At 46.4% G+C, this 26,831-nt stretch overlaps 2 protein-coding genes across 2 annotated transcripts; both read left to right on the forward strand.

Moving 5' to 3' along the window:
* Positions 1-344: 344 nt before the first annotated feature.
* Positions 345-12,477, forward strand: LOC117309550 (acetylcholine receptor subunit beta-like). The gene is made up of 8 exons (XM_073798425.1): positions 345-2,646; positions 2,750-2,858; positions 3,223-3,370; positions 3,847-4,056; positions 6,964-7,187; positions 7,681-8,042; positions 11,439-11,556; positions 11,962-12,477. The coding sequence occupies exons 2-7, from the start codon at positions 2,790-2,792 to the stop codon at positions 11,482-11,484; spliced, it is 1,059 nt and encodes a 352-aa protein (XP_073654526.1). The 5' UTR covers positions 345-2,646; positions 2,750-2,789; the 3' UTR covers positions 11,485-11,556; positions 11,962-12,477.
* LOC141277388 (C-C motif chemokine 13-like) lies at positions 11,882-26,731 on the forward strand. The gene is made up of 4 exons (XM_073797975.1): positions 11,882-12,009; positions 24,946-25,003; positions 25,532-25,683; positions 26,148-26,731. Exons 1-4 carry the CDS (start codon positions 11,882-11,884, stop codon positions 26,344-26,346), a joined length of 537 nt encoding a protein of 178 aa, XP_073654076.1. The 3' UTR covers positions 26,347-26,731.
* The last annotated feature ends 100 nt before the right edge of the window (positions 26,732-26,831 follow it).

A 26,831-nucleotide genomic window follows, 5' to 3' on the forward strand; every position in this document is an offset into this window, starting at 1 on the left:
TTCTAGACCCACGCTCCCACCTTGTCTCGTGATACCTGTTAAGCAGGTGTTGTAGTTTCTTAGGACAGGGGCGAAAGTAAGCTCATCACACGAGATGAATTGTGCCAAAGCACAGCAGTAGAGGGCTGCCGCTCGCTCAGGCAAAACAGCGCCGTCTGTCTTGTTGTGGTAACTTTTATTAAAGTATTATCTAGGTTTACACTTTGAGACTTGTTTTTTTTAACATTTTAGAAGTGCCGAAACAGCAAGCTATGTTTTTTATTAATTATACAAGCAATAATTGGCTTTTGTGAGCACCTGCCGTGCTTCATCCTTGAGCGCAAGAACAGCAGAAAGTTCCCACCATTATTTTGATTATACTGAAGTAGCAGAAGGACATTTTCTTGCGTTCCCACCACTCTGATTATACTGAGGACATCTCATGGATCAGTGCCCAAAGCACTCAATGCTTCTTTTGCAGGCCCCCAGTTTGTCGGGGGGGGGGGCGCTCGAAGCAATCAGAACTGTTCACAACTCTGGCTTATTTGCATGCCTCCGGTTTGCCGGGGAGGGCTCAAAGAAATCAGGACTGTTTGCAGTTCTGGCTTATTCGCCAGCCCCCAGTTTGCTGGGCGGGGGGGGGGGGGGGACGCTCGTGGGTCACGTCTCCTTTCCATGTCCTCAGTTATCCCACTACAGCAGGAGCTCTGGAAAGGTCCCAGCTATGATTCACAAAGAACTAAGTTCTGGATGGATCATCCAGAACTTCTTGTTTTCCCTAGACAATTTCCCAAAACTCTCATTCTTCCTATAGAATGCTCACCTTATTTTTTACATGCAGTTTCTAGCTCCTGCAACTCAGCTGGGGCCCTGCCAGGGAACAGAGGCTGAGGAAGGGCAGAGGAGTTTTGGAAGGAATCCCTGGCTCATAGAAGGGCAGCTAGGATGGGAAAGTGGCCAGAACCATGTCATGACTGGACCTGTGCCTGGGTTGGGGGGACATGAACACTTAGCTACCTCAGCAGGAATTCCTTCCAGGTCTCCTGTAAAGCTGAGGTCTTTGGGGTAATGGGTCTAGAATAGAAAAGACAAATGGGACATAGCTTTGACCCCCCTCAAATGAGGAGACACCAATTCAGCAATAAGTCCCACCCTTCTCCCCTACAGGTCAGGCCAAGGAGGGTGAGGGCCTCTTGGTCTCTAGACCTCATACACCCCTCCAGCTTCTAACTGAATAGAGCTTGCTTTACCTCAGCTGGGTGTTAGGTATCCAGAAAGGCTCTGCTCCCAGGGGACCAGTCTCCACTCCGTGCTTTCTCAATTAAAGACGATTTATACAATTGAAGTGTTGTCTGCCATCTGTGTGTAGCAGGCTTTGGCAGTCGCTCGGGGAGGGATCAAGCCCCAGGGGCGGGGCGGGTAGGCTGGCGGCTGCCCCCCAATAACAGGTGCACATTCCTGGGCGCCTCGTCACTTCTCCTGCGCTGGCTGTCCTGGCGGCTCACCCAAGCGGACTCACTGAGCGACGCGGGCGGGCTATGATCCCAGGGGCGCTGCTGCTGCTGCTGCTGCTGGGGGCGTTGGGGGCGCCGTTCGCCCCGGGTAAGTCTGGGCGTCAAAGGGGCAGTGACAGGGCCAGAGGTCGTGGCCGAGCACCACGGCTTCACTCAGTTCTCTCCTCCTCCAGGCGCCCGCGGCTCAGAGGCGGAGGGCCGACTCCGCAAGAAACTTTTCTCGGGCTATGATAGCTCGGTGAGGCCGGCGCGGGAGGTGGGAGACCGCGTCGGGGTCAGCGGTCTGGGCTTAAGCGGTCTGGGCTTAAGCCAACGCAGTTTGTAGGAGGTGGAGCTTGAACCCAAGAGGGTGCGACTCAGAAAAAGAGGGGAGTTTCCAGGGAGAGTTTACCCACCGAGCCCCTCATTTCTCTACACTGACATCATACCTACCCTTTAAACTTTTCCCTTCTAGGACGAGAAGGATGAGGAGATGAGCACAAAGGTCTACTTAGACCTGGTACGGAGACCCCCGCAGGGTGGGAAAGGGCGGGCATCCCGCTGCCTTTACAATTTCCTCGAAAGTTCCGCCCAGTAAGTTTGTTTTTTTTTTTTTTTTTTTGCATCACGACCTCAGAAAACACATTTATAACTGAAACAGAAGCTTCAGGAAACAATACCTATCTTTGCTATGGGAGCTGCATTCCATGCATTTTTAATTCTAAATTTTTTTTAACACTGGTTTGGGGCCACTCATTTGATTCCGGACCTATGAAAAGGGTCGTTAACTGCAGTTTGAAAGCCGCTGTTTTAGAGGCTAGCGTGCAACCCCCTCGTTTTTACAGAAAGAAGAAATTGGGGCCCGGTGAGAGAGAAGGGGAAATTAGTTGATAGGGTCCCAAAGAGTGCAGGTGGAGTCTTAAACAGAGCCCCGGCCTCCAGAACCACAGACCATGCCTGCGCGGCTCTCCTCCCTTGCATTCCCTGCCCAGGCTTCCTCAGCACATCCCAAGACTCCTTCCAGCCTCCAGCCCCAGACGGCCCCTCAGCCTCTGCTTCCCTAGGAGTGGACTGACTACAGGCTGAGCTGGGACCCTGAGGAGCAAGAGGGCATCGATTCACTCCGCATCACTGCCGAATCCGTGTGGCTACCAGACGTGGTGCTCCTAAACAAGTAAGGATGTTCCCAGAGTCTGGGAGGTGGGGCAGGGCCTTGGAGGGGCGCGGCCTCCGGAGGGAGGGGCCTGATCCCAGATGAGAAGATTCTTTCCCGGCAGCAACGACGGAAATTTTGATGTTGCTCTGGACATCAGAGTCATGGTGTCCTCCGACGGCTCCGTGCGCTGGCAGCCCCCGGGCATCTATCGCAGCAGCTGCAGCATCCAGGTGTCCGGGCCCCACCTGGGAAGCTCAAGGCGCTCCTAGAAACCCTCACTCAGATATCCCTCCTCCATTATCCCCATGACCCTCACGTCTCTCTACCCTTCTGATTTTCCGTTGAGTTTCATCTTCTCTGTCCACTTTCATTGACTTCCAGTCTTCCTCAGTGACCGCCCCCCTCCATTGTCCATGACCTCCCCGCATAACCTTCTTATTCCTCTGTGACTCCACTTCTCTGCGATCTCCCCCTGGTGATCCCTATCTCCCTGGTGCCCCATATCCTCTGACCCCTGTCTGCCCTGTGACCTCCCCAGCTCCCCCAGCCCTGACCAGCTCTCTGGCAGCTCTAGTGACTCTCCACTCCATCCAGGTCACCTACTTCCCCTTTGACTGGCAGAACTGCACCATGGTGTTCAGTTCCTATAGCTATGACAGCTCAGAAGTCAGTCTGCAGACCGGCTTGGGTCCCGATGGGCAGGAGCGGCAGGAAGTGCACATTCATGAAGGCAACTTTATTGGTGAGTGGGCTTGGCTCCCATGTCCATGGGCTTTACGATTTCCAGTTTCTAACAGGCTGATAAATATACTCCCTCAGTGAGTCCCTGTGGGTTCAGCAAGATAGGTGTAACTGTCTATATTTTGTGGTTATGGAAATTGAGACTTGCTCAAATTTATTAGAGATGGGCTGTCCAGCCCAGGGACCATAGCTGGCCCCTTATTACATCAGTCCCCCCTGCTCTAGGATGTGGCAGAGAAAGCCATATCTGGGAATTCCCTGGCGGTCCAGTGGTTAGGACTCCACACTTTCACTGCTGAGGGCCCGGATTCAATCCTTCGTTGGGGAACTAAGATCCCACAAGCAGCGCGGTGGCGCAGTGAGGCACACACACACACACAAACAAAAACAAAAAAAGAAAAGAAAGCCGTATCTGGCACAAACAAAGACAGGTTCCACATCTGTGTCACCTTCTCTTCTCCCCCCACTCCCCCCAAGAGAATGGTCAATGGGAGATTATCCACAAGCCTTCTCGGCTAATCCAGCCTCCAGTGGATCCTAGGGGAGGGGGGGAAAGACGGCGTGAAGCAGTCACCTTCTACCTCATCATTCGCCGGAAGCCTCTCTTTTACCTGGTCAACGTCATTGCCCCATGCATCCTCATCACTCTTCTGGCCATCTTCGTCTTCTACCTGCCACCAGATGCAGGTAAGAGGGGAAGGGGCCCAGCACTCCTTCTTACCAATAGCTCAGGTTCTTGCTCTTCACCCATAAAACAGGGAAGGTTTTCCTGCCAACTCAAGCCTTCATGAACTGTGCCTCAGCAATCTCACCCAGGTTTTCCTTTCAGGAAGAGCCTTTGCCTCTGCATCCAGATTTCCCCTCCAACCTCAAGCTCTACCTCCCCTCTGCTGCTCACTTCTCTGCACCCAGTAACTTCTGAACTCTTCCCTTCAGAATCCTAGGAGCTCACCCTTGGAACTGCCACTCCTCTGACCAACAAACTCCCAGGCTCAGCTAACGCTTCCTTTCCCTTTCCCCATTCCTGGCATCCTCTCTCCCCCACTTGTCAAATGCCGCCTACTAGTCCCTTAACCTCCTATGTCCCTTGGAAATAATAGCCAACATTTCTCTGGGAGACAGCACAATATGCTAACAGAGTAACCTTGGGCAAATTCCTTAATCTCTTAGTGTCCTGATCTGGAAATAGGACAGTCGTTGTGCCTCCCACATAGGACTATATTGAGGATTAACTGAGTTAATAGAACTATGCCTGGTACTCTGTAAGCTTTGTGTAAGTGTAGGTATAGTCTTTTCTAATTTTGAGCACTTGCTATAAGATAATACAAATAATGTGTTACATATGTTAACTCAGTTCTAATCGTCACAACTCTGTGAGGTAAGTACTGAATTGTCTGCCCGTTTCACAGAGGCTAAGTGAGTTTAAGTCATTCACCTGACATTACACAGAGAGAGGCAGTGTTGCTATTCCAACCCTGCTTAGTACTAGTCTGATTCAGAGACTGATATCCTAAACTCTTATATTCAGAACATGCTTTCCTGGGAGTTCCGTGGTATCCTAGTGGTTAGGATTCTGGGCTTTCACTGCTGTGGCCTGAAACACAAAACAAAACAAAACAAACAAAAAACACACGCTTTCCTTCTCTCTGTAATCAAGCCCTGTCTCAGTCTAGGGAAGGAGAGTGATGCATCTCTAGAACACACTTCCACATGTAACTTCTCCTTCTTCCTGGAGCAAGGCAAATCTTGGAACCCAATATTACAGGACTAAAGTAGAACAGACCATAATAGTTACTTATTTCAATAGCTTCCATGAAGTTTGCAGCGCCTGTTGTATGCCACAGTAATAACCAGTCACCTGGCATAGTCTTATATACTTGGTTTCATTTTTAGATCCTTCGATTTGCTATATAGTTCCTGCTACAGGGGTTGGTCCACTCCCTCATTTAACAATATTTGTTGAACATCTGTAATGTGCAAGGCACTGGGAATACATCAGTGAATAAAACAGACAAAAATCCCTGCTCTCATGGAGTTTATATTCTAGTGGGGAGACAGTCAGCAAACATAATAAATAAACCCATTGGATAGTATATTATTATTTTTAAAATTAATTAATTAATTAAGGCTGCGTTGGGTCTTCGTTGCTGCGCGGGGGCTTTCTCTAGTTGTGGTGAACAGGGGCTACTTTTGTTGCAGTGCACGAGCTTCTCACTGCGGTGGCTCCTCTTGTTGTGGAACACAGAATCTAGGTGCGTGGGCTTCAGTAGTTGTGGCACGTGGGCTCAGTAGTTGTGGCTGGCGGGCTCTAGAGCACAGGCTCAGTAGTTGTGGCGCACGGGCTTAGTTGCTCCGTGGTATGTGGGATCTTCCCTGACCAGGGCTCAAACCCGCGTCCCCTGCAGTGGCAGGCGGATTCCTAACCACTGTGCCACCAGGGAATTCCTAGATAGTATATTAGGAGAGGTCAATTCCTAAGAAGGAAAAATGGGAAAAGGGTTTGGGGAGGATGAGAATGGGGGTAGGGGTTGCAATTTATTTATTTATTTAAACAATTTTATTGAAATATAGTTGATTTACAATGTTGTGTTTCATTTCTGCTGTACAGCAAAGTGACTCATTTATAGATATATATATTTTTTCATATTCTTTTCCGCTATGGTTTATCACAGGGGTTGCAATTTAAAAATAGGATGGTCAGTGAATGCCTCACTAGAAAGGGAATGTTTGATCAATAGTTGAACAAAGACTTGAAGGAAGTGAGAGAATGACCCTGGTAGATATCTGGGGGAAGAAATTAGCAGGAGGAGTTAACAGTGAGTGCAAAAAGCTCTGAGGTGGGCGTGTGCCTTGCATATTCAAGAAATAGCCAATGAAGTAATAACTGAATGAAGTAAGCAAGAGAGAAAACAGTATGAGATGTAGTCAGAGAGCTAATGGGAAGGCCTTGTAGACTTCAGTATGGACTTTTATGCTAAAGGCGATGGGAAGCCACTGGAGTGGTATGATCTGGTTTACATTTTAACGGGGTCAATCTGGCTGCTCTGTTGAGAACAGTCAGCAGCGGGGCAAAGGATGAAGCAAAGAGGAGGCCTTTATAATAACTCAGATCTGAGGTAATGGTGGCTTGTGCCAGGATGGTAGTGGTAGATGTGATAAGTCATCAGTTTCAGGATATATTTTGAAGGTAGAGCCAACAGGGTTTGGTATGGATTGGATATGGGATGAGAGAGAGGAGAGCTGAGAATGACTCAAAGGGAGTTGGCCTGAGCCACAGGAAAGATCGAGTTGTCATTTGTGAACTGAGGAAGACTATGGCGGGAGTCGGTGGTGAGGGAATTAAGTTTTGGACATGTGAAGTTCGAGATGTCTAGTGGACACCCAAATGGAGAGGTTAAGTAGGCAGGTGGATACAAGTGTGGAATTTAGGGGAATCAGTCCAGGTTGGAGGTATAAATGTAGGAGTTATTTGCATGCAGTTGGCCCTTCCAAAAGCCTGTCCTTGAGTGGGCTGGAAACACGGTCACTGATTATGCCAGGGAGATTGCTTTCTGGCAAAGCCTAATCCTTTCGCCTTCCCCTCTGTCCCCCAAGGAGAGAAGATGGGGCTCTCCATCTTTGCCCTGCTGACCCTTACTGTGTTCCTGCTGCTGCTGGCAGACAAAGTGCCTGAGACCTCCCTGTCTGTCCCCATCATTATCAAATACCTCATGTTTACCATGGTCCTCGTCACCTTCTCAGTCATCCTTAGCGTCGTAGACCTCAACCTACACCATCGCTCACCCCACACCCACCAAATGCCCCTTTGGGTCCGTCAGGTAAGAAGATCTCCTCTCCAACCTGTGTTAACTCTCAATCCTAATATTTGGCTTTTTGTCCAGGTATCGCTCCTCCCTCCCACCAACTTCAACCTTCCCTTTCACAGACCTGAGGGAGAACTACAACTCCTGGTAGAGTGTCAAAGTGCCAAGGTCTTTGAGTGTTGAAATGTTGCCCAATTAATTTTATCCTCCCATCATTGACGTTGCGTAGATCCCAGACTCTCTTCATCAATACTGCCCATCGTGGGTCCCAAGGAAGCATTCTAAGGGTGAGGTACTATCAGGGTTGAAGCCCTCAGAACTTTTCTTTCCAGTCAGGATGCCTCCTAACCCACTTAAGAACTCTTGGGCTGTGTAGTTGCATTTCATCTGTGGGACGCATGGACGCATGCGCAGGAATGGGCACGTGCCGTGGGGGTGGTTGGCGGCTTCCCTTCTGGTCTGAGAGCATAAGAGCCCCCTCCAATACGCCTCTTCTTCTACTCTGCAGATCTTTATCCACAAACTCCCTCTGTATCTGGGTCTGAAGAGACCCAAACCTGAGAGAGACCAGATACCGGAGCCACCTCCTATACCTCTCAGAGATTCTCCACGAAGTGGCTGGGGTCGGGGAACAGATGAATGTTTCATCCGCAAGCCACCAAATGATGTTGATAGTCCGCCTGACGATTCAGGGGACACGGGTTCATGCCCCGGTCCGGGAAGATCCCACATGCCGCGGAGCAGCTGGGCCCGTGAGCCATGGTCGCTGAGCCTGCGTGTCCGGAGCCTGTGCTCCGGAACGGGAGAGGCCACAACAGTGAGAGGCCCGCGTACCGCAAAAAAAAAAAAAAGAAAGAAAAAAAGAACCGTGTAAGAATCCAGATCTATTTCCACTGCAGGGTACCCATTTCTGACCCTCTATTCACAGAGGTTGTTTCTGACCTCAGGTGCCCCTTCACAGCCACTGAGCCATAGGTGACTTGTCAAAACTGCGTTACGAAGATGCTCATTGGGAAGACACGGAGGAGAAAAGAAAGAGAGAGGGCAGAATGAACACTTCCTTAAACAGCACAGCCAAGCTGCTGGAAAAAAACAGCTGCTGAACTTGCATGACCTAAAGTTTCGTTTTAACTTTTATGATGGGATTTCTCGAATTCAGTTTAAAAACAAAACAAGAGAGGGAAATTTCATAATCAAAGTGACTTACCACTTGAGATCTCTGAGCTCCCTGTAGAATTAAGACCTTGGTGCCCCTCGGTGTGTCAGGCTTGGAGTCTGACCCCCATCTCCTCTGGGGCCCACTCTTCTGGTTCATGGCAGGATCCCAGGACTGCACTTCTCTGCTTCTGGGAGACTCTTTTTCTTTCCTCACCTATAGCACAGATATTCCCAGAGGTCTATCCCTACCACATATCTTTGTTTGGAAGCAATTTCAGAGAGAACTTGTACAAGAGACCAAGAACCACACTCTGGGTCCCTTCCTAGCATGTCCTAGACACCATACCCTTCTTATTTGACTATTGATGACAGCTAGCTTATTGATCACTTGCCATATGCTACTCACACTGCAAAGCAAGTTTTGGGTATCAGATAATTTAATATTCACAATAAACCCCATTTCCACATAAATAAAAAATAGGTAAGGAATTTGAAGTACAAAGAAGTTATATAACTTGTGCTTTCTCTGATACAGATATTAACTAGTGTTCATAGTATCCAAATTCAGAATTTTAACCACTATGCTATTCTGCCTTTCCTGACAGCTAAGAAGCTTCTCTGCCAGGCCTGCTAGCTTCTCTTGTCTCTGACTAGATACTTTGCAAACAATCATTAATGAATTAAATTAAAGTTTAAATATTATTTAATCCAGGAATAGCAACTATGTTACATAGGTAGTACCACTTTCTATTGCTGTACCCATGGCAGACATCACTAATCAATCACAGCACTGCATTTCTTTTGCCCTACCCAGGTACGTGGGGGGTTTCTTGCCTTCTGGGAGGTCTGAGGTCTCCTGCCAGCGTTCAGCAGGTGTTCTGCAGGAGGTGTTCCACGTGTGGATGTATTTCTGGTGTATCTCTATCCACACATTTTGATTGATTAATCCCTTAGCTATGGAACTGAATGGAGACATTAATGATAATATTACATCAGTTTTCTCATAATTATTGTTTATGATTGTGAAAAAATGGAAATTATATAATTCCCAACTGAAGTTCTTCAATTAATTATGGTGCCTTTATATATGGACTCCTGTGGAGTCTTTAACATTCAAGATTATTGGAGAATATTGAATGATTTGTGGAAAATCTGGAAATACTCATTGAAAAGGTGATATGCAAACTTGGGTTTGATGATGAGATTTTAGCTATAGTACCAAAAGCAACATCTATGAAAGAAAAAACATTGATAAATTGGACTTTATTAAAATTTAAAACTTCTGCTCTATGAAAGTCATTGTTAAGAATATAAGCTACAGCCTGTGGAGAAAATATTTGCAATGCACATATCTGGTAAAGGACTTGAATACAAAATATACAAAGAACTTCTTAAAGTCAACTGTAAGAAAAAAGAAATTTTTTTTAATGGGCAAAAGATTTGACACCAAAAGCAAAAGACCCTTTTCAAACAGACCCATTCTACCTGAATCTGCATGATATATTGGGCTTCCGCATATCATTTCACTTGGAAAGAAACTTTAGTGTCTAGATAAAATATTTGGAAATCACCACCCTAAAAGATCGGTATTTGCTGCCCAGTTCTTAGGCTACACAACAGAACATTCCAGGGCATTAAGACTTGAAGATTCCTGGATTCTATCGTTCTGCTAAGGTTCTATCAAGCTACCTGTACGAGGTTCTAAAGGAGCCTGACTGATTTAGGATGGCAGGGACACGAATCTGATAAAGAGACCAGGCAAAGCCTTAGGGCCCCATCCCAGACCTCCCGGGACATGGGGAGGGTCAGGCACTTGGTTCTCTTCACTCTGTTAGGAACTCAGCTTCTACTCTTCCTTTCCAACAGATCATGTTCCATTTCAAAGAAATCAGAGCCCTTCATAGGCCAATAAGGTCACTTCCTACACTTTACTGGGCATAACCACGTACCCTTCCACCACTGCCCCACCATCTAAACAAATGGTGGAAACTGCACGACTTCCTTTTCTCGGTGTTTGGAAATCACCACCAGGATCTGGTACCTACTCACCACATTTAGGGGCCTATTTTATCCTTCCTTAGACATGACCCTGCCCATGTGCTCTGCTCCCTATAAAAGGCAGGCAGATCAGCCAGAGGAGCCAGAGTTGCAGAGAAGCTGAGACCAACTCAGAAACCTCCAGCTCTCAGGCTGAAGCTCCCGTGCTCACCCTCCGGTATGAAGGTCTCTGCAGCACTTCTGTGTCTGCTGCTCACAGCAGCTGCCTTCAGCACCCAGGTGCTGGCTCAGCCAGATAAGCCTCCTCTCTTCTTAAGCCTTAACATTTTAACTACCCCAGGTACTAACACCTGGCATGAGTCATCCCATGCTTGCTGCATAGCCTACATTAAAAAGATGGAGAGAATGAAATCCAGAGGGGAATTAAGAAGAGCTGGCATGTCACAACTGGTCAGAGGCAGAACCAGAACTAGAAGCCCAGGCCACTGGAGCCAGGCTCCACGATCTTTCTCGACACCAGCTTTGGGACATGAAATGCAGCTGCTATCTCAACAATCCTCACCTTGTTTGGAGATGTGGCACAGAAGGAAGAACCATTTCTCATCGTGGGTAGGAAGGACATTTCAGGACTAGTAGAGAGGAAGAAACTCTTGCTGGAGGTTTCAAATGTTGGACTACAGTCCAGGGTAGCTCCCAGAAGGGTGGCTGTGTAAGGAGGATAAGGACCCAGAGGCATCTCAGCATGTGACTTAGGTTGGCTCTAAGCCCATGGGGACAAATAGCTGGGAAGCAAGGTCTTAGAACTTATCTTCCCAGGGTCAGAGGTTTTGGATCTGTAGACCCTCCAAATCACGCTACAAGGATTAATCTTGTTACTCAAGATTTCGCCATCTGCAGTCAACAATGAGGGGCCCCATAGTTCAGCAGAGGAAACTGACTCACAGATAACATTTTATCTATGGGATCTGGACTAAAGCTCTGAACTAGGGAATGGTAGGTCTTAGTTAGAACTTGTGTATTTGCTTTGTCTTCTACCTTCTCCTTCTTCTCTTACAAATGCAGGCTGACAATACACTATAACTCTCTGATGCTTTGCAAAATGTTTTTCAGATTCAGTTTCCAACCGAATCACTTGCTGCTTTATTGTGATCAGTAAGAAGATCCCCTTCAAGAAGCTGGACAGCTACACAAGAATCACCAACAGCCGGTGTCCCCAAGAAGCTGTGATGTGAGTGGACCATGCCCGGGCACCGTCAGCCAAACATTCTATCTGAGTTCTATACTTCCAAATGAGTCAGATAAATATGCCATCTAATCCAAAGGACCCTTTACCCCATAGACAAATGAAGCCCATGAGAAGGAATCCATACTCACTCCAGGCTCTTCTGGAAGCTTGGTCAGATCATCCAAGTTCCTTTAGCCAGGAGCTAAAGGAAGGCTTCCCCTGGAGCAGTAGCAACAGAACTTCCTTTCTGGAAGAGAGGCCTCTTCCTCCCTTTTCCCCTTCTTCCTGTCCCCATCCAGGCTCCTCACCCAGGGAGCAAGGGCTAATCATGTCCAGGGGCCAACGGGCCAAGCTCCTGGGCAAAATCCTCAAGACACTCCATTTAACTGTGCCCTCTTTTCCCCACAGCTTCAAGACCAAAGCGGACAAGGAGGTCTGTGCTGACCCCAAGCAGAAGTGGGTCCAGAATTCCATAAACTCCTGGATCGAAAGCCCCAAGCCCTGAAGGCTTGAACCTTCGTACCTGGACTGAGAGACAGTCAGAGCCCTGGAAAATCTTATTTATTTCCCCCCACCCTTCCCCAGCTGTATTATTTTATTATCATGTCCAAAAAGAGGTTCTTTGTTTAATAATTTAAAACACATAGTTTCTTAAACAATAATTATATTTAAGTTATTGATGTTTTAACTTTATCTGCCATAAATCCTAATGAATGTAAAAACACAACATCTGGTGATGAGTTTTCCTTTGTGAGCTCCATTAAGCTCATGGTAAGATGGCACTGTTCTCCCTCCTACCTGCCTGTAGTATCCTGAGGTCCTTCCACTGATCATCAGAGTGAACACCTTTGGATTCTTAGGAAATCAGTGCTCCTGTAAGTCGGTGTGTGCTATGTAGTATTGTGATGGAAATTAATGTTATTAAATGACTATGGTATTTTCAAAGAAAAAAATCTATATAATTTTAAACTACTTGGTCTTATTTTTCATGGGGTAACATTTGGCAGGAAGGGAGAAAATGGCAGCAGTGAGTGACAATTGGGGGTGTGAGGATCATCCTCTAACTTGAGTCTTTTGGACTCAGCTGAGGATTACGGAGAACCTAGAAGGACCAGACCAGACTGTTCCAGCCCTGTGGCTCCAGTCCCTAAATCACCTGCCCTTATTTAATAGAATCTAGATTCCTATTGCTTTTCTCTCCACACTTACCTTTGCCTGGTCTCTCTCTTGATCTCTTGCAACAGTCTGCAAACTTTTCTCCATAGCCCCAGGTTTTCTCCATCTGATTAATTCTCAAACCCAGAGTAATGTCCCAGAAATGAAACTGAGTCTAACAGGAAACTAGATGTCTATAACTTAGAGGTCCACTTAAGGTTCTTTACTGGAGATGAGCCTTCAACAGGACCGGTCTTGAGAGATTGGAATATGATGGGAAATGAAAGGATTCTTCAGAACTGATACAGGAGGGAGATGAGGGGAGGGGGCCAGAGGAAGGAATCCCATCTGGCTGGGCTCTGGGAAGAAAGAGGAGTCAGAGTTTTAGAAATGCAGGTTGGAGCCAGGTTGTAGGGGCTCTTGAATTTCAGATTGGGAAGTCAGCAGGTAATAGAGATGCACTGAAAGTTTTGAAATAGGAGAGAAGGAGAATATCACATTCAGAGGCGAGCATCAGGAAGAATAACCTAGTATCTGAGTACAGGATGGAGTGTGAGAGATAGAGGCCTGAGAGCAGGCTGCTGCCATGGTGCAGGGGAAATGATGGGGACATAAATGGTACAGGGTGGGAGTGGAGATGAAGTGAGGAAGAATGGGCCAGAAAGAGTGATAGGTTAAATGTTGTAGAAGGTTGAGAATAATTGACCAAGACACAGACCCTTCTCTTATAATCTTGCAAACCAATATCTACAGGGCTTGCACCCTTGAGACACAGAATGAATTCATCTCTATCACTATACCCTCAGCCCCCAATCTCAAGAATTTGCAAAATCCATTTGAAGGCATGGAATCTCCTTTTCTTAATAGCCTCTTAAGGTCAAGATTCTCTTGTACTTCGTGAGCATAGCTGGCTCCTTTTTCAGACATGAGACCCACAGTACCAAGGCACAAAGACCAGACCCCTCATTAAGGGAAAGAAGATTATTGTCCTGCTGACCCAAGTCCAGGGGGGCTGTCATTGGTTGGAGAAATACCATGATTCCAGTACAAACATGGAAACATAGCAAGGCAGTGTTTCTGGGCTCTGATCCCAGAACTGACCCTGACTCTCTGAGTCACTTACAGCAAGTCAATTTCTCTCTCTGGCATTAAGATGCCCCATACAAAAGTGGAAGTTGTTCTGTGTCACAGGCAGGAAGTGAGAGGATCTGGCAGACAACCTCATAAACTCTCTCCTGCTCTAGGAGCCATGTCTCCTGGGACCTTGGCCACATCTGTTGGCTAGGGTAGGGCCAGGAAGAAAGTGCCTAGAATTAAAACCACTGAGCCAGCCAGGAGCCCAGCCTAATGGCAAACACCTGCAAGTCAGGTATATAACCTGTCTGAAGATGAGCTTTCCATTGAAGTCCAAGGTAGCACACCTAAACCCCAGGCATCTAAATAAGGCACCTAAATGTCAGCTGGGCAAAAGGAGTGCTTTCCAACCACAGTAGGCTCCATCCAGTTCTAACCACTCTCTTCCACAGCCTCAAGGTCAAGCTCCCTCTGGAGATCTGGGCCCAGGGTTTCATGAACCACCTAGACACAAATCCTAAATTCCAAAGGCAAGAGACTCACCCTAAACTGGCACCAGGCCACAGCACAAGACACAATCCATTTGTTTTCCCCAGCATTACCCAGAGGCACTCTGGGATTATGTCGTTGTATTTCAAATCACAATGAACTTTATGAATGACATTAAACATAAATGTGTTAAGTGATATGTCATCTTACTTAAATTGTTGATGTTTATGTGCCTTAACTTGGATATTAATGTTTTGAAAATCCCCATAAAAATAGAGCTAGCATATGACCTTGCAATCCCACTCCTGGGCATATATCCAGAGAAAAACGTTGTCTGAAAGGATACATGCACCCCAGCACTGTTTACAAGCCAAGACACGGAAGCGACCTAAATGTCCATCGACAAAGGAATGGATAAAGAAGATGTGGTACATATATACAATGGAATATTACTCAGCCACTAAAAAGAATGAAACAATGCCATTTGCAGCAACATGGATAGACCTAGAGATTGTCATACTGAGTGAAGTAAGTTAGGCAGAGAAAAAGAAATATCGTATGATATGCCTTGTATGCGGAATCTAAAAAGAAATGATACAAATGAACGTATTTACAAAACAGAAACAGACTCACAGACCTTAGAGAATGAACTTATGGTTACCAGAGGGAAGGGTGGGGTGGAAAGGATAGTTAGGGAGTTTGGGACTGACATGAACACACTGCTACATTTTAAATGGATAACCAACAAGGACCTACTGTATAGCACAGGGAACTCTGCTCAATGTTATGTGGCAGCCTGGATGGCAGGGGAGTTTGGGGAGAATGGTTACATGTATATGTATGGCTGAGTCGCTTTGCTGTGCCCCTGAAATTATCACAATATTGTTAATTGGCTCTACCCCAATATAAATTTAAAAGTTTTTTTAGAAAAAGAAAAACACATCCTTCCACGAATGGGTTCATATCTGTGAGCACAATTCATTCCCTTGTCAACTGGGGGCAAAGAACTGGTGAGGTCACTTGAAGCTGACAAGCATCCTCTTGGGCTCTCCTCTGATTTCACCCTGGGCTCGGGCAGGGAGCTTGCTGCGGGCTTGGACTCATTTCACTCTCTCAACAACTGCTCTGTGTCTCCTCACTTCTTGCTTTCTGCACACAGGCTCCTCCTTGGGTGTCATCTCAGGTCAGGGGTTGGCTCAGCCTGCACATTTGCCTGAGGCTCACAAGGGCGGGGCAGTGAACACTCTGGGTGACAACTTTCCACCAATGCAGGGTGGAAGGCAGATGTTTAAATGCTTCTGCCACCCTTCCTTCCAGCGGCTGATTCTGGGAGCCATTCTGCAGGCATGTCAGTCAGTTCGGGAGAAGCTATCCCCATCGCCCACTATACCGACCTTATCCTGCACGCTTCTGTTCGAGCCTCCTCCTTTTCCGTCTCACTCAGCTGCCTCTCAGTCATGATCTCTGGGGTCACTTCCCAAAGGAGCTATGTATGAGAGAAGTTCTCATCTCAGGCTCTGCCTTATTGATTCATTGTTTTATGCAGTCAATATTTGTTCTCCTTCTCCCAGCCAATGCCTGGATTTCAACAGGCAATTTCGCTGGCTCAGGGCCAGGGATTTAGCTGGGCATTTGTTTGGTGTGTTTACCAAGGCTGGGGCTTGGGTCAAGATCAGGGACTCACCCAGTATGTTCTTTGGGACCAGGGCTGGGGCCAAGACTGTGGACTCAACCAGCATGTTTGGTAGAACTGGGTTCAAGAGGTCAGCCCACAAGTCAGGGTCAACCGGATGAGGACTGAGTTAGCCACGTAGCTAGGAGAATGGTGACCTAAAGAAGGATTCAGCAAATAAGGAAATGTATTGAAGATAATGGAAACCATCTCCCTTACTGTTGGAGAAGCTTCCATAGAAAAATATGGAATGTTGGAAGCTAGAAAAACCCTGTGGTGTTGGACTGCAATTGGAGGTATCAGTGTGAACTTGAGGTTTTACAGGTAGATGGTACATATAGATAGATAGATAGATAGACAGATAGATAAAGATAGATGGATAGATAGATGGTAGACAGATGGATAGGAAGATTGATAGAGATAGATAGATAGGTAGATAGATATACACACATGGATGATAGGACATGTATATATTAAGCATATGCTCAACCACCAAACACCTTTCCAGATATGGCTAAATATTTTCCAGAGTTATGTCACCAGTTTACACTCACTCCTACCAGCAATGTATGAGAGTTTGAGTTATTCCATATTTGGTATTTCAACACTGGGTACTGTCATTCTTTTTAAGTTAGCCATAATGATTATGTGTATAATTCCACATACTTATGGTTTAAATTTGCATTTTACTCCTGACAGATGAGGTTGAACATCTATTTAAATGTTTATTAGATATCTTCTTTTATGAAGGTCCATTTCATATCCTTTGCCCATGTTTAGATTGTTTAGATTTGGATCTTGTCTATTTTCAGATTGCCTGTCTTTGTATTATGAATTTGTAGAAGTATTTTCTATATTCTGAATAGGAATCTTTTGACAGACATGTGAATTGAAATATCTTCTCATAATCTGTTATTTTATTTTTCACTCCTGTTTTGCCTTTTGATAATACAGCTTCCTGATTTGATTTGATTTATTTATTTATTTCCATGGAAGGGCTTACAAAGACCAAGATGTAGGTAACTAGAGAGATACAGGATCAGGGTGCTGTACACATGTGTTGAATTGTTCTTAGGTAACAGGTTCAAATGTAATTAATTGGCCTAAGAGAAATTTCTGCCTCAATCTTCAGCGAGTAAGTAGATCAGAGCCTAGTTTTTAACCCCATTGAGTTGGAGCTTCTCTGTATATATCTCTTGGGAGAGAAATGTATTTCAATTCAGCATCTTCTACTGAGTGCCACTGTGTGCTTGGTGCAATGCTGGCACTGTTGAGGGTGCCATTGCGGTGGTAAAAGAGACTCAGCACCCCCATCAGGACTTCCTCATCATGCACTAATGAGTATCACTGGGCAGAGGCCAGAGGATAGTTGGCCCAAGATAGACCTTTGCTGATTTACCAGAGAGAGATGGGGTTAAGAGCATCCAAGGAGGGGGATACTTAGAGCAAAGGCCTCAGATAAGGAAAAGTCCAGAGGGATTGGGGAATGGCAAAGAGACCTCAGTGGCTAGGGTTAGTTTCAGGCTTTGCATTGTGTATGTGGATAGGGAGAGGCTAGGATGAGGAACCCCCGTCTTGTTGACCTTCCTAACAGGAAATACAGCTTCCTAATTTTAAAATAGTCCATTTATCAATATGTTCCTTTATGGTTAGTGCTTCTGTTTTCTGTTAAAGAAGACTTTTTTTAAGCAGACAGCACAAAGTTATTCTCTTACATTATCTTCAAAAAGCGTTATTTTTTTGTTGTTCACATTTAGAACTACAATCCACCTTAACTTGATTTTCGGGTATGCTGAAAGTTAGCGATCAAGATTTTATTTTTCCATATAAATATCCAATTGGTTCAGCATCAGTTATTCAAAAGAGTACTTTTTCTTAACTAGTCCACAGTGCAAACTTAGGTTCTATCCAATATCAATATATGGATGGTTATATCCATTTCTGCACTCTTTAATCTGTTCCCTGGCATATCATCCACTCTTGGAACAGCGGCACCATGTCATAATGACTACTGCTTTCTAAAAACTGTTATCATCTGGGAGTGTAAGTCCTGCAACTTCGTTCTTCTTTAAAAGTTGTCTTAACTATTTTAGGTTTCTTATTTCTCCTTTAAAAGGAATCAGCTTATCAATCTCCACAAAATTCTGGCTCGGATTTTAATTGGGATTACATTGAATTAGGAGGAAAATCTGTTACCGAACCAAATTTGGGTCCACTCGCCTGTGGACAGAAGAACTTCCGTCTCTTTGGCCACTGCACCAGGGTGTGCCAAATACAAAGCTTTTTCTGCCTGCATTTTTTATTTAGTCGTGGGAAGGGGCAGCCTCAGGCATTCATCCTGGGAGTCTCCCCCAAAGACAGGACAGCAGAAACTAAAAACTATAAACACCTGAATTAGCAATGCAACAACAGGCAAAATGCTAAGACCCCAGTGGGTAGGGAGACCGCACACCTCAGTTTGCCCAGGACAATTCTGCCTCACCCCTGTCTGGCTTGGAAAATCAATTACATGATAATCTTCCCACAGAGGAGAACCCTTATGTCTTTTTAGGCTCCTTGGATCATTGGTAAGTATTCATTTTTTACTATATGCTGGTCCAGAGCATGACCAGAAGGATGAATCTGTTTTCTAGAGTAGAAGTAGGAGGGCTTGAGCTGGAAGGTCATCAGCCATCCATTTCGGAGCAAGTTTGGTTCCCTATGAAATCTGTGAAGCCAGACCCAATGTAAGCCAGACCTCACATTAAAAAAAGAAAAAAAGAAAAAAAGAAAAAAAAAAGAATGTTTATTTCAAAGAGGATAAAAAGAAACACCCAGAGAGCTGAAGGAGTGTGAATGCCTGATTACAGTCTTCTTTGGATAAAACAGAAACTTTGCTTCTGTGGTATGTGTGTTTAGGCAGATTAAATTCGTGTTTGATTACAAACCCCAGGGTAGAAGGAAAATAAATATGTTCTTGAAGACTAGGCGTTCCCAATGGGAGGAGGAGAAAAAAAAGTCATTAGCTAATACCCTGATGGCTGCCGTCTCTAGGAAAGTCTAGATAGATCTCATCATGGTACCCCTGTGCTCAGAGACCCTCTGGGATGGCTCCCCATCTCCCCAGAATATCCATGCTCCCTAGCATGGCACTCAAGACCCTCCTATCTGAATCCAAAATATTTTCTCTTCCTCCTTCTCCTCTTGTACCCTCTCCTAAGTCACACAGCAGAGGGCTTACCGTGTGCCAACACCTTCTGAGCTTTGCTGCCTGAGGGCCTTCATCCCTCCCCTTCTTTACCTGTTGGAAAATGCTAGTCAATCTTTAAAGCCCAATTGAAACGGCTAAATGCCCTCTAAGTCCTTTCCTAGCACCTTTCTTCTGCCCTTTTTTTTTTTTGCGGTACACAGGCCTCTCACTGTTGTGGCCTCTCCCGTTGCAGAGCACAGGCTCCGGATGTGCAGGCTCAGCGGCCATGGCTCACGGGCCCAGCCGCTCCGCGGCATGTGGGATCCTCCTGGACCGAGGCACGAACCCGTATCCCCTGCATCGGCAGGCGGACTCCCAACCACTGCACCACCAGGGAAGCCCTGAAATAAACATTCTTGTAAAATAGTGCAACCTCAGAATACAGATCAAGGGATAGAGCTCAAAAAAAAAAAAAAAAAAAAAAAAAAAAGATGGGTGGAAGACCTAAATAGACATTTCTCCAAATAGGATATCCAGATGGCCAATAGGCACATGAAAAGATGCTCAACAGCGCTAATTATCAGAGAAATGCAAATCAAAACCACAGTGAGGTATCACCTCACACTGGTGAGAACGGCTATAGTTTAAAAGTCTACAAATAACAAATGCTGGAGAGGGTGTGGAGAAAAGGGAACCCTCCTACACTGTTGGTGGGAATGTAAACTGATACAGCCACTATGGAGAACAGTATGGAGGTTCCTTAAAAAACTAAAAATACAGTTGCCATATGATCCAGCAATCCCACTCCTGGGCACATATCTGGAAAGAAACTCCAATTCGAAAAGATACATGTACCTCAATGCTCATAGCAGCACTATTTACAATAGCCAAGATACGGAAGCAACATAAGTGTCCATCAATAGATGAAGAGATAAAGAAGATGTGGTGTGTGTGTGTGTATATATATATATATATATATATGACCTTCAAGATGGCGGAAGAGTAAGACGTGGAGATCGCCTTCCTCCCCACAGATTCATCAGAAATACATCTACACGTGGAACACCTCCTACAGAATACCCACTGAAAGCTGGCAGGAGACCTCAGACTTCCCAAAAGGCAAGAAACTCCCCACGTACCTGGGTAGGGCAAAAGAAAAAAGAATAAACAGAGACAAAAGGATAGGGACGGGACCTGCACCAGTGGGAGGGAGCTGTGAAGGAGGAAACGTTTCTACACACTAGAAGCCCCTTCGCGGGCGGAGACTGCGGGTGGCAGAGGGGGAAAGCTTCGGAGCCATGGAGGAGAGCGCAGCCACAGGGGTGCAGAAGGCAAAGCGGAGAGATTCCCGCACAGAGGATCGGTGCTGACCGGCACTCACAGCCCGAAAGGCTTGTCTGCTCACCCGCCGGGGCGGGCGGGGCTGCGAGCTGAGGCTCGGGCTTCGGTCAGAGCGCCGGGAGAGGACTGGGGTTGGCTGCGTGAACACTGCCTGAAGGGACTAGTGCGCCACAGCTAGCCGAGAGGGAGTCCGGGAAAAGTCTGGAGATGCCGAAGAGGCAAGAGATCATTGTCTTGGAGAGCGCGAGGAGAGGGGATTCAGAGCACCGCCTAAACGAGCTCCAGAGACGGGCACGAGCCGCGGCTAAAAGCGTGGACCCTAGAGACGGGCATGAGACGCTAGGGCTGCTGCTGCCGCCACCAAGAAGCCTGTGTACGAGCACAGGTCACTCTCCACACCCCCCTTCCGGGGAGCCTGTGCAGCCCGCCACTGCCAGGGTCCCGGGATCCAGGGACAACTACCCCAGGAGAACGCACGCCGCGCCTCAGACTGGTGCAGCGTCAGGCCGGCCTCTGCCGCCGCAGGCTCGCCCCGCACTCCGTGCCCCTCCCTCCCCCGGCCTGAGTGAGCCAGAGCCCCCAGTCAGCTGCTCCTTTAACCTCGTCCTGTCTGAGCGAAGAACAGACGCCCTCCGGCGGCCTACACGCAGAGGCAGGGCCAAATCCAAAGCTGAGCCCCGGGAGCTGTGCGAGCAAAGAAGAGAAAGGGAAATCTCTCCCAGCAGCCTCAGAAGCAGCGGATTAAATCTCCACAATCAACTTGATGTACCCTGCATCTGTGGAATACATGAATAGACAACGAATCATCCCAAATTGAGGAGGTGGACTTTGGGAGCAACTGTAGACTTGGGGTTTGCTTTCTGCATCTAATTTGTTTCTGGTTTTATGTTTAAGTTAGTTTAGTCTTTAGAGTTTATTATCATTGGTAGATTTGTTTATTGATTTGGTTGCTCTCTTCCTCCTTTATATATAAATAAATAAATATATATATATTTTTTACTCAGCCATAAAAAACAATGAAATAATGCCATTTGCAGCAACATGGATGGACCTAGAGATTATACTAAGTGAAGTAAGTCAGAAAGAGAAAGACAAATACCATATGATATCACTTATATGTAGAATCTAAAATATGATACAAATGAACTTATTTACAGAACAGAAACAGACTCAAACATAGAAAACAAACATTGTTACCAAAGGGGAAAGGGTGTGGGGGAAGGATAAATTAGGAGTTTGGGATTAGCAGATACAAACTACTATATGTAAAATAAATAAACAAGGTCCTACTGTGCAGCACAAGGAATTATATTCAATATCCTGTAATAAACCGTAATGGGAAAGAATATGAAAAATAACATACATATATATATATATATATATATATATATATAAAACTGAATCACTTTGATATGTACCAGAAACTAACACAACATTGTAAATTAACTATACTTCAATGAACATAAAAATTTTTCAAAATTGAAATTATTGGCACAGGCCTGAGCACTTTGCATACACTCATTATCTTATTAGGTTCTCAGAACACCACAATGAGGTAATAATTAGCAATCAGTTCCTCTTAGAGGCTCAGAGAGGTAAGCAATTTGCTCCAAATCATATAACCAGTAAATGGCAAATACAGGACTTAAATCCATGTCTGGTTGACTCCAGACCCCAGGCTCCTAAACATATTTTCTTACAAGATAATAGGTCCTGAAGCAGAGGGAAGGACAGACAGGAGTCCCTTCAGCTGGAAGTGTTTGAATGTCCCCCCACTCACTCAATTTGGAGAAGAGTTTGGGGTGCATGGGTAGGAGTGGATTGTAAGAGGATAATAACGTACAAGACTCAGTTGGTTAAATTCATTGGCACGAATGTGCTTATCCAGAATTCAGGATTCAATGCACTAGCACAAGTACTTGGGGATGATGAATACTTAGCTAGATTGGCTGATTGGAATCTAGGCTTTAAAACAGGCCTGCAGTTGATGAAGTTGAAACGCCAGAACTCCCCTGGGACATTAGGAAGGTGTCTAAAGGCTCAGGGAAGTGGGTCTATTGCAAAGGATCTATTACGTGCAAGCTGCCTAGCCATCCCTAACTGCACTCCCGGGCAAGGCCAGAGGACACTTCCTTTACCAAGGCATGCTTTGATGGGGCCGTGAGAGGAGGGCAGCGTCCTTAAGAGCCCTCTGGTGGCTGTTCACTACAGATCCGAGATGGCCACGGGATATGCTGGAATCCCGCGGTTCTCAAATTTTAGTGCCCATTAAGAATCACCTGGAGGGCTTGATACAACACAGTCTGCCATCCTACTACTGGTGACAATTTAAGTAATCATGATGCCAGCAGCTGCCATTATTATGCTCCTAAAATATATGAGCAACCCAACTCCAGAATCCCATTTGGAAGGTCTATTACCAGAAGCCACTTCGGGTACCTAAACCTATGTCAGTGAGGAAGAAATAGATGACACTGAAATTGCAATGATTTGAGGAGGGTTGAATAAAAATGCTATTTACCAAGATGTGGGCTGGGTGTGGAGAAACCATAGGGCTGCTTTGGTACTCTGAGGCTAGTGACAGCATGGTGACCACCCTTGGACCCAAAGGAGCAAGGACAGAGTGTGGTTCCCCAAAACTGGACGGAGAGAGTCATAGAGAGGGCCACCTGGAAAGGAAGTGAAAACCATTGGTTGAGGGCTGCATCCAGGCAGAGGTATAAGGAGGCAACAGAGAAATCAGTACTTCACCCTAACTACTCCCTCTTTCCAACACCCTGCAGGGTTCCCGCATGTCCAAACCCAACCCAAAGCCAGAAGACCTGCAATCTCATTGATGTGATCCACAAAAGAATGGCATGTGTGTCTGCAGGGACAAGCTTGAAATCTTTTCTTTTGTGGTTCCTGAGAAGTTTTTATGTCAAAGACTTATAAAATGAGTCGAAGAGTGAACACTTTTGATATTCCCTGGAAGCGATTGTGTAAGATCAGAATTATTTGTTCTTGGAATGCTTGGAGGAAGAGCTGTTAAAGCTTCTGGAGACTGGAGGATGTGTTGTGGGAAGGTTTTCCATTACTGATTCAATTTTTTAAATAGTTTGAGGATTTAAAAAATTTTTTTTCTTGCAATCTGGTAAGTTAGATTTTAAGAAATCCGTCCACTTCTTCTAAATTAAAGTTGCTGGCATAAGGTTCTTATTTTCTTCTTGGTGTCTGCAGGCTCTGTAGTGATGTTCCCTACTGGTGCCTTTTTTCATGGTCAGTTCAGGAGAGTTTCAGCTTCTTTGTAGGCTTGTCAAAGAACAAAATTTGAGACTCTTTAGCCCTTTGTCTATATATTCTTTTCTATTTCACAAAACATAGCTCTTTATTTCATTTCTTTTACTATCACTGGGCTTGTTTTGCTAGAGTAGAAAAACTTGCAAGGATGGAAAGTGGACAGGAGAATATTCCAAGCAGGTGCAAAAAGTAAGCAAAGTCTGGGAGCCAAGAATGAGCATGGGGATAGGAACACTCAGGCCAAGGGCCTTGCCAGGTATTCTGTCATAGTCCAAGCTGTCCCCTCCTTGCCACCGTGCTCATTGGCACTCCCCCCCACCCCACCCCAAGCTCCTAGCTCAGACCCCTTGCAGGAGGGAGCCAGGTTCAGGAACAAAGAGCCCACTTCATTGCTCTGTTCCCCACCCCGTCCTATCAATGATTCTTCCTGAAAACAAGGGGCTTAGACAAATCAGTTGTTTTCAAACTGTATCCCTCTGGGCCTGAGTAGCAGAAGGGAGTACCTAGATGTGATGGGAGGAGCCTGGTCAGCAGAAGCTGGCTTTAATTTGTCTCCAGTATGAGACTTCCACCTAAAACTTGCCTTGGAAAAAGACATCAGCTACATGAAACTCTCTTGGTGATTATATGTAAACAGACTGGCTTTTTCTCCCAGTGTCACCCCTCACTCCCCATGAGACGTTGGGCAAGTTATTTAATCTCTCTGCCCCTCGGTGTCCCCACCTGTAAATGGGCATGATAATAATAGCGCTTACCTTGTCAGGACTAAATATGCAAAAGGGGAAAGTCCTTAGCATAGCAGTTCTTTTCTATGGTTTCTTTTTCATTTTGGAGAAAGCAGCTCCTCGGATCACTTACTAGGGTGAGTGCCAGCACATCTGTGTTCTGTCTTCATCTCTGTGGTCTGGGCGGCTGGAGGGAAACGGTGCCTACCCTGCTACAGGCCACAGCTTTTGCCTTGCATTTCCTGGAAAACTCTTTGGCAACCCAGCCTCCAGCTTAGTAGATTCAGGATACATGGTAAGAATTCAGAATCTTAGTAGATTCATCTTGACTTGACTGTACCCTGGCCAGGCAATGATCCCACTGGGGGCCCCCATCCTCTCTGCCTCTCTACAAAGGCAGGCGGGGCAGCCAGAGCTGCCAAGAGGCTGAGATAAACCCAGAAACCAACAGCTCTTAGGCTGAAGCTCACATCTTCCCCCTCCAACAGGAAGGTGTCCACAGCGCCTCTGTGTCTGCTGCTCACAGCAGCTGCCAGCAGCACCCAGGTGCTCACTCAGCCAAGGAGATTCAATCTTTCTCCCCCTTCCCTTCCTCTCTCTCCTTCCCTCTGTTTCTCATCTTCTAGGAAGGCCTAAGCCAAAGTGACCCACTTCGGAGACTCTCAGAGCACCCGGGGTCCTTGGAGTTTTAACATCTAATTTTGGAGACAGAAAGCAGAAGCCCAGGTTGGGGACAGCAGGCATCCTACCTGCCCCTCCCGCCTCCAGGACACCGCAGAGCCAGAATAAAGCCTAAACTCTACTGAAAATCCAGGGCCTTTTCTTTGACCCCAGATGATCGCCCCAAACCCTGCAGGTTGGGGGGCCATATCCAGGACCTGTCGCACTGGCCTCCCTCAGTCAGCAAAGATGTGTCCTCACCATGCAGAATCAACCTCAAAATCTTGAGCCACATGTTTCTGGTCCCACCCCCTCTCGGGGCGGCCGGCAGGAGCACTGGACCTGCGTGGAGAAGACACACTTCTACCTCTTAGCTTTCCTTCCCCTGCTGCGTTCAAGCTGAGAAAAGCCTGACATCTCAGATGCTTTTTCTCCGTGACTTTATTTCTAGATGCACTCCGCGACCTGTTCAACTGCTGTTTCACATTTAACCATAAGAAGATCCCCTTGCAGACGCTGAAGAGCTATGGAATCACCAGTAGCCAGTGTCCGCAGGCAGCTGTCCTGTAGCTAGGAAAACCCTGCTCCCCTCCAGCCCCCCACCTCATCTCACCCCTTCCCTTTCTTCCATCCCCCCCATCCTAAGTTCTGCCCCACAAGACAGACATAGACTAATTTGAGATGTCCTACTCAAGGGATAAGATCCAACCAGACTATGTAATCCAAAGCCTCCTATTACATCAGGGACAGGCCCAGAGAGGGCCGGTAACATCCCACACCCTCCTTGCTGAATGGGTACCAGCTCACACTCGGGTGGTTGCTTTGCTGGATGCCAGGCCAGCTTCTCCCAGGGCACGGCAAGAACAGCAACTACCCCCAGAGGGCCTCTCCTTTCCACACCCCTCTGACTTCCTGTCCCAGGGCGGCCCCTCACCTGTAGCAGGTGGGTCTGGTCATCCCTAATGAGTCATCCCTTGGATAAAACCCTCCAACATTTCACCTAACCCTGCCAGCCCACCTTCATCCACAGCTTCAGAACCAAACTGGCCAAGGACATCGGTGCCGACCCAAAGGAGAAATGGGTCTGGAATGACATGAAACACCTGGGTCAGAAGCCTCACACCCTGAAGACTTCGACCCTTTCGGCCACACTAAGAGCAAGCCAGAGGCTGAGAAATGATTCTTCTCCCCCAGGCTTCCTGTCTCTATCCTGGACTAAATTGACCTGAATTTTCAAATAGGGTGCTTTCTGTTTCCTGATGCAAAATGTACTATGTCTTAAGTAATATTTAGTATTATTTGAATTGTGGCTGGTTGGGGAGTTATTTTGAATATTGGTGATCTCTTTTTTTTAAAGCAAGGCCTTGAGCCACTTGGTTCCCGTCATGAGCCCCAGTTCCTTCTCCTGTAAGCTGTGGGCAGTGGGTCTTTCTCCTGCCCAACTCCCCAGGGGTGATGAGCGTGCCTATGAGAGCCATGGCGATGAAGGGCTACTGCAATCTAGGGAGGACAGCGCCTGGTGAATGGGAGGTGTTGCGAAATGTGTTATTACGGAAACATGAATGCAATTGTAGGATGGCTGACTTTTTGCAGAAAATACATTTTGTTTAAAATCTCTAATACAGTAATGGTGTTTTCTTCAGGGGTAACTCCCAACCAGTAGGGGGTGCTCTCAGGTGCAGGTGGATGGCAGAGGGTGCTAGAGGAATGTGGA

Source organism: Tursiops truncatus, chromosome 20 (assembly GCF_011762595.2).
Source record: "Tursiops truncatus isolate mTurTru1 chromosome 20, mTurTru1.mat.Y, whole genome shotgun sequence".
Taxonomy (NCBI): Eukaryota; Metazoa; Chordata; class Mammalia; order Artiodactyla; family Delphinidae; genus Tursiops; species Tursiops truncatus.

Bases quoted from the DNA above. Each gene is read 5' to 3' on its own strand.
- LOC117309550 (XM_073798425.1), top strand. From the start codon at position 2,790: ATGGTGTCCTCCGACGGCTCCGTGCGCTGGCAGCCCCCGGGCATCTAT. The intron at 3,371-3,846 runs GTGAGTGGGCTT...ACTCCCCCCAAG, and splicing joins TCATGAAGGCAACTTTATTG to AGAATGGTCAATGGGAGATT. The intron at 7,188-7,680 runs GTAAGAAGATCT...TCTACTCTGCAG, and splicing joins TGCCCCTTTGGGTCCGTCAG to ATCTTTATCCACAAACTCCC.
- LOC141277388 (XM_073797975.1), top strand. From the start codon at position 11,882: ATGTCCAGGGGCCAACGGGCCAAGCTCCTGGGCAAAATCCTCAAGACA. The intron at 12,010-24,945 runs GTGGGTCCAGAA...CCCCTCCAACAG, and splicing joins TGTGCTGACCCCAAGCAGAA to GAAGGTGTCCACAGCGCCTC. The intron at 25,004-25,531 runs GTGCTCACTCAG...AGAAAAGCCTGA, and splicing joins CAGCTGCCAGCAGCACCCAG to CATCTCAGATGCTTTTTCTC.